Below are 6,831 nucleotides of genomic sequence, written 5' to 3'. Positions count from 1 at the left end.
GTTTTTTTATTGAATTCTTAAAAGTTTTCACTTTGATATCTCAGAAAATGGAAAAGCTTCGAATTTGCTTTGGAAAATCGGGTATCCATGGATGGGGTCTTTTTGCTCGTAGAGATATACAAGAAGGAGAGATGGTAACTTACTATTCTAAGATGGTCAATGCGGATGACATATTAGATGAATAGTTGCTTCACCTTAATTGTGTTTACGTTTGTGTGAAGGTTGTTGAGTATCGCGGTGAGCGGGTAAGGCGAAGTGTTGCTGATTTAAGGGAAGTGAAATACCGTGCAGAAGGAAAAGATTGCTATGTGAGTCTCTTGTGATTTATGAAACATCCTCCATTATTTTCTCTGTGCTTGAAATGCCTGTTTCAGACAGGTTACTCTTTTATTTCTGATCTTAACATGAAACAATAAATAATGCAGCTGTTCAAGATCAGCGAGGATGTGGTAATTGATGCAACGTACAAGGGCAATATAGCACGGCTAATAAACCATTCTGTAAGTTATAATCAAACACTGCTGTAACTTTATAAATGTTATCTCTGTATTCCTTCATCAATGGAATGCCCCATGGATTTGCCCAATTTGCCCTACACCTTAATCCTTATTTGTAAATAACGGAGTGGTTGGGCAGGCCGTCGCAGCAACCTAGGGTGCATTTGGTTTTTGTTTTTATTTTCTGAATTTGGGATTCTGTGAAGAAAAAAGAGAAAACAATAAAAATGATAAAAAAAAATTTCCTGTTTTTTTAGTTTTACCTTCTGTTTTCTCTTTTCTCTTTACAAAATTCTGAAACAGAAAATATTGAAAATGAAAACAGAAAATAAAAACTTACACCAAACGCACTACAGTCTAAGGCTTTTATTCTATATTTTGATTGCTAGATGAAGTATTGATGTTCATCCTGACTTGCTGCAGTGCATGCCAAATTGCTATGCAAGGATTATGAGTTTGGGTGATCAAGAGAGTCGGATCGTTCTCATTGCCAAGACGAATGTTTCTGCTGGCGAAGAATTAACGTACAGTTTGTTCTGTCTCTACGTATTTATGTTAATGGCATTATTCTTCATTGGCATTATATTTTGGATTAATATGATATGTAATCCCTTTTCTTTGATGTTGCAACAGGTATGATTACTTATTCGATCCAGATGAGCAGGATGAACTGAAAGTTCCCTGCCTTTGCAAAGCCTCCAATTGTAGGAAATTTATGAACTAGGGTTGACATTTAACTTTTTTTTTTTTTACTGGAGCAATAGCAGATTCCTAACCATAGGCCATAGTATAGAGTAAACAGTAGTCCATTGATAGGTATATCGTTTTTGCAATCTCATTATAATTGTATATCCTTTTGCTCATCATAAATTAGGAAAAAGATATTCAGATCAATGAATTAGAGGCATTTTTGTAAATTGCCTCTCCCATTCTTGTATATTCTCCAAAATTTTTGACATGACATTTGGAAAACAAAATATGCATGAACAGAGCATATTCTTATGTATATTCATTTCAGGCTCAATAATGAATATACAGCATTTTTTGCATGCAGAACTCTTGTGATTGTGTGGCTAAAGTTTACATTTATCTAATGCAAGAAAGATATGGAGCTTGAAATGATTAAAAAGAAAAAGTCTGGTTTAAATATTTAAGGGTTTAGATTTTTTGGTTAATTGTGACTAAAGTGTGATTGAATTAATTTCATTGTTTAATTTGATTAAACTTTGCAGCTTTTGTTGTAATATAATCTTAGTATACTCTGGGATATCCAAAAAAGTACAATAAAATTATGCTCTTAATATTATTGGACAAACGGTACAACTAATTATCACTATCATAATTCTCTTGACAGGTATCTTATAATCTTTATGTTATTATTTTTCTACAGCTTTTGAATCAATATTGAGTTGTCGTATGTTAAAACATAATACTTAAGTGATGACATTACCAAAGCATAATACAGGAAGTTAATTACAAAAAAGAAAATTAAATTAAATTAAAACGATGAGCATAAAAAGCATATTCAATTTTACACCACCTAAAATAATATTCATTTAATAATTAAAATAAAATACTATCTCCGACCAAAAAGAAAAAAAAAAGGGTTATTTACGTAGCGATTTCAAATTACGGTTATATCTCTTATGAAATTATTTATTCATTTGAAATGAGAGGTTTTGGCGCGACTATATAAAGTGTGGGAAGCTCTGAGAACCGTTGTGTTTAGAGAGAGTGGTGGTTCTCCTTCCGCAGCTTCAACTTCTGTGAAGTTCAGAGAAAGAGAGAAGAGAGAGAGAGAGAGAGATAGAGAGAGAGAGAGCTAAGCTTTGATTTCCGATCAAGCATGGGGAAGCAACTTCGCAGTGACACTACTTCCCCCGCCGTGGATGTGCCGGCGGCAAAGAGAATCCGGCGAAGCAAGACTATCTGCTCGTGCTCCTCTCCTCGTCCTCCCTTCCTCTCTGCTCATTCTACTTTCTCATGGTTCTCTCTTTCGCTCTCTAAAATCTTTTTCAACTTCGAAATTTCTATTTCAGCAACTTCGCGCGTTTATATATTCATAGGAATTTGAATTATAAATGTGGATCTGTGGTCGCTGCTTGCAATGTATGCATCTCCGAGTTACCGATCGGATTTTCGTCTGGATCTGTTGCTGTTTGTGATTTTTCTTAGTAGCGATGATCCGTTTGGCTCAGTTAGCTTCTGTCATTCTCAATCGTTCTTGTTCTGTTAGCTGGTTTTTTCTGCTTTGAATAGAACGAACCACTGTGCTTGTTATGACTTATGAGATTCGCTCTTACAAAATATCATTTATGATATATATACGTTAATTCTGATATCTCGGTTGGTTTTGAATATGCGGTGTTTTGATCTATGATATGGTGCTCGTTTTGCTCGATGAAATTTTGAATAGGATTCCGGAAATCGGATTCGGATTTTGAAATTACTAGCTGAATATATCGTGTTCTTGTGAGATTGTTTGAGGGAAGAGGAATTGATGAGAGATCGCATCATCCGTAGCTGGTGTATGATTTTTGTGATTTGAAACATTTGCTTCATTCCGAATGTGTAGATCGTTCATCTCCCTTATCAGTGAGAGCTATCTGCTCAATAATGCACGCGCGTTTTTTAGACCATCACTCTGCCAAATCTTGTTTGTGGATATTTGAATATTTGAAAAATTTACACTGCTTGATCCCGTTAAACTCTGTTTTTGTGTTAGAATCTGTGTTTGGTTGTGGCAGTTTTTTTTTTCCATTCTAAATAGAAATGCTAATAGAAACGTTCAAATCGTCGTTGTCTATAGCTTCTACTTTTAGCAAAATAATTCATGCAATCTACTAACCGGAGTTTTAAATATTTTATTTTAATAAATATAAAATAAATATATTAAAAATTTAAATTTCTTATTTTTTTCATAAAAACTGTTTTTCATTGATAACCTTAGTCTTAGTATGTCTTAAAAATACATCTTAGCTGAATCTTAAAAATAAATACCAATCTCACTACAATTAAATACTTCATTTCTTTTAACGTATATAGCGTATACTTTTTAATGTCTACTCTTGATTGGTTAACGTTGTAAAAATAATAAATATCATTATTTTTTCGATAAATGATTGTGAATAACTTCAATTTATTATTATTATTTTATTCTCTGAATTAGTATTTTGCAATTCCCAATGCTTAACGTGAAGGTATGACGAGGACATTTGGACAGAAATTGCTAAGTTTTTGGATGGAAAATCTCTTATTATGCTGGCAGCAACAAACCAATGGTTCAGCCGCGCAATTATGGATGATGGTATATGGAAGTTCGTTTGCATTCGTGATCTTCAGGTCCCACCCCCTCAACGCGTGGCATTCAGTTGGAGTCAGCTGTATAAATCAGTATTCGGTAAGATCTAAAAACCCTTACCCTTCTTGAAAGTTCAAAAAAGTTTTTTCAATACACTAACAAATAGTGTATATTATACGAGTCATAGTATTACTATTTGTAATTTTACTATATAATGAACTAAGTGAGTGAATTACGATTGGCCAAGAATGGGTAAGGAATTCAGAGTAGGATAACTGGGAACTCGAGAAAATATGAATGTGTACAGTCAAAGGGAAATTTCTTTAGAAAAAGGAAATTTGCTACTTCCTATTATAACTAAGTCAACTTATATTGATCCAATACCTGTTACAATGCATTGTCACTGCCCAATTTACTTGGATTTTAAAATGAATTATGCAGATGGAAGCCACTCCTACATGTTCCGTCAGCAGGAGAAACACATTGGTGAGTCGGTTCTATGTTACCCTGACATCACTCCACGCCAGTCGCCAAAGGATTTATCTATTTTTGTATTTATTTAATGAAACTAGAGGTTTGAATTTTCTCAAGGAGCGATGGAAAAATACTGCCACAGAAGAAGACAAGAATTAAACGTAGGAGACGATAATATTATTGCAAAGGCCGTGTAACTCACAACAAATTGTAGTAGATTCCATGCACAATTGTTAATGTGTTCACAGGGAGCATAAGCAAAATTATTGATCTTGTAACTAACTGTTTCCAATGTGCTATCAGATTGGATGCGTATTGGCGCTTTTTCTTTTGATTCTTCAGTAGCCATCCTGGCTGAGAGGCTTTCTTTTCCGGGGAAGATCAAGGAGCGTGAAACCTTGGAAAAGATGTTGCGGTCCCAAGGTTGTTGCGTGGTAGAAAACGTTAAACCTGGAATCTGGATAGCTGGTACCTCCCAACCAAGCCAACTTCTATATCTCAGGACTATAGTATTGAAACCAAATTAAATCATTTTCAAAATAAATAAATAAATCATCAGGAAAAAATTAAGAATGAACTTTTTTCAGCCAACAATCATTGAAGATATCTTTCCCTTTAATTTTTTTTCTCCCTTTAATCTTTACTCATCCATTATTTTGTTGGCTGAAAAAGGTTCCAAAACTTAACTTATATTTGTTGGTGCCATTCTTATACCTATTGAAAAGAACTTATATTTGTTGATACGGTTAAATTTTCAGACCTGCAGCTTGTACGATGCCCAGTTTGTGATCTGAATACTTGTGATGGTAAATTGAATATTATGAATGAAATACTGCACATCCTATTATACTGCAATTGTCTTTGTAATTTGGACATGATAAATAGAATCTTCACGAAAACTTAGGTTCTGCCATTAGGGTGGACAAGATTAAAAATAAATTTGACAGATTTTTCTTATTTGATATAGGAACAATGCAGACATTAGATGCAAGGCACATAGAACTATTCCTCTGTGAAGGGTACAAAAATGGGAGCTGGGATTACCAGTTGGTGGGATCTCATGATATCAAGAAGCGAGCAGATGGGGCTGCTGGCGCCATTTTTGACGCCAAACACTTGGAGGACTCTTCCACATCTGGTAGCCTTTTGATACTTCAAGCCTCATCAAATGTGTTCTTAAGGATAAATTAATGTTAGTGCATAAGGAAATCACATTCGGTTTATAGGACCAGAATTATTTGGAAATTTTCAGTTTCAATTACAAAAGTTAACTTTGCAGAAAAAGAGTGAATTCATATACAGATAATCCATAATAAAAGAATATTATTAGCCTCAAACAATCTGTTTTTAATTAATTTCCAAAATTATATGACAGCGGTATTTGATTACAAGTCATGGATTGGAAAACCAAATGACTGGCAGCCCAAGGCCATGATTGCTTTTCATGCAGTTGCTGTGAACACTAATTTACAAGAAAATGAAGGTAAGAGGCTTAAGATTTCATATATTCCTGTATTTATCACTGGAATGAATCTCAATCTCAGCAAAACCAAAATCCCAAATTTCTTAATTACATTGTCCTTAGTCCTTAGGCCTTAGCAATTTATCAGTTTCATTTGATTTTTATTTTTAATACACTTACCTTGATTTTCATGATCTTTTTCATCTTTCTTTTAATATAAGCAGGTATTAATGTGAAATACCATGCCATGAGGGCAGGACCTGATGGAGAAGTTGTCTCCATAAGAATCTCTCAGCAGCTCCTGTGATTCAATCTCCATAGTTTCTACATTAGCCATTAAGCTGCCTTAGCTTCTTGACATTTTTTTATACTACTATAGGCTTATACCTGAGAACAATTATTTGTATGGATTTTTCTACGGTGCTGAAAGAGAAAAGCATCCGCTGATGCTAATGATGTAGTGTCACAATGTTATACTTCAGACGTGTTCCATAGGTATTTTGACTGTAAGAAGTGTTGAGTGTTGTGTTAGTATAGGGTCCCACAAGAAAGAGTTGTTGTCAGTAGATAAAAAAAAAAAAGAAATTCACTTGAATAAATTGTTCAAAGATTAAAATTATGCAAATGTCTTAAATTTAAATTAGTTACAGGTAGATCCTAAATAATTCTATATAAATTGAAGTTAGTAATTGAATTATATCCATACAAGTAAATCGAATCAATTGAATTTAATTTACACTTTATGCTAAATTGAAATAACTAAACTTGACTTGGTAAAAGAAAAAAGTTTTATAATAAATCGACACAAATAAATTCGATTTAGCTGAATTTATATCACTAAATATAAATCGAATGGATTTACATTTTTTTTTTCTGACGGTAAGACAAAAGGAAAGAGAGCAAAGGAACAAATTTACATGGTAAGACCTATCCTTCAATTCAACTTCAATTAATTATTATATTATTTTTCACTTCAATTGCTTTCAATGCAAATATATGTATTTATTTATTAAATACTCGTATTTATGTATACATCATATTGTATTATATAATATAAAAATATAAAGCGAACTCAATTGATTCAATTTATGTGTATT

The 6,831-nt window shown here is 33.3% G+C and overlaps 2 protein-coding genes and 1 long non-coding RNA gene across 8 annotated transcripts in view; 2 read left to right on the top strand and 1 right to left on the bottom strand.

Moving 5' to 3' along the window:
* Positions 1 to 1,503, top strand: part of LOC107623567 (histone-lysine N-methyltransferase ATX3) — a 7,797-nt gene extending 6,294 nt beyond the window's left edge. For 4 of the 5 annotated variants that reach the window (XM_016325906.2, XM_016325900.2, XM_016325896.2 and 1 more), the window contains 5 exons: positions 45 to 134; positions 222 to 308; positions 426 to 500; positions 921 to 1,021; positions 1,131 to 1,503. In XM_016325906.2, the coding sequence (XP_016181392.1) occupies positions 45 to 134; positions 222 to 308; positions 426 to 500; positions 921 to 1,021; positions 1,131 to 1,221 (444 nt within the window). In that variant the 3' untranslated portion in view covers positions 1,222 to 1,503. Of the gene's footprint in view, positions 1 to 44; positions 135 to 221; positions 309 to 425; positions 501 to 886; positions 1,022 to 1,130 lie in introns of those variants that run through there. The other variant, XM_016325913.2, reaches the window with a different exon arrangement.
* Positions 1,660 to 6,088, top strand: LOC107626663 (probable F-box protein At3g61730). 2 transcript variants are annotated; one of them, XM_016329560.2, is made up of 8 exons: positions 1,660 to 2,483; positions 3,698 to 3,897; positions 4,240 to 4,284; positions 4,576 to 4,740; positions 5,031 to 5,078; positions 5,240 to 5,410; positions 5,648 to 5,755; positions 5,959 to 6,088. In XM_016329560.2, the coding sequence occupies exons 1-8, from the start codon at positions 2,344 to 2,346 to the stop codon at positions 6,039 to 6,041; spliced, it is 960 nt and encodes a 319-aa protein (XP_016185046.1). In that variant the 5' UTR covers positions 1,660 to 2,343; the 3' UTR covers positions 6,042 to 6,088. The 2 variants fall into 2 exon arrangements, with proteins under 2 accessions (XP_016185046.1, XP_020970883.1); XM_021115224.1 differs by lacking the exon at positions 5,959 to 6,088 and having other exon boundaries at positions 5,648 to 5,900.
* On the bottom strand, positions 4,428 to 5,243 carry LOC110268648. Its single transcript, XR_002356924.1, has 2 exons — positions 4,987 to 5,243; positions 4,428 to 4,776 (listed from the first exon to the last, which is right to left on the bottom strand). It is a non-coding gene; the product is annotated as an uncharacterized LOC110268648 (long non-coding RNA).

This window comes from Arachis ipaensis, chromosome B02 (assembly GCF_000816755.2).
Source record: "Arachis ipaensis cultivar K30076 chromosome B02, Araip1.1, whole genome shotgun sequence".
In the NCBI taxonomy this organism is placed as follows: domain Eukaryota; kingdom Viridiplantae; phylum Streptophyta; class Magnoliopsida; order Fabales; family Fabaceae; genus Arachis; species Arachis ipaensis.
This window is presented reverse-complemented; position numbering and strand designations above follow the sequence as displayed.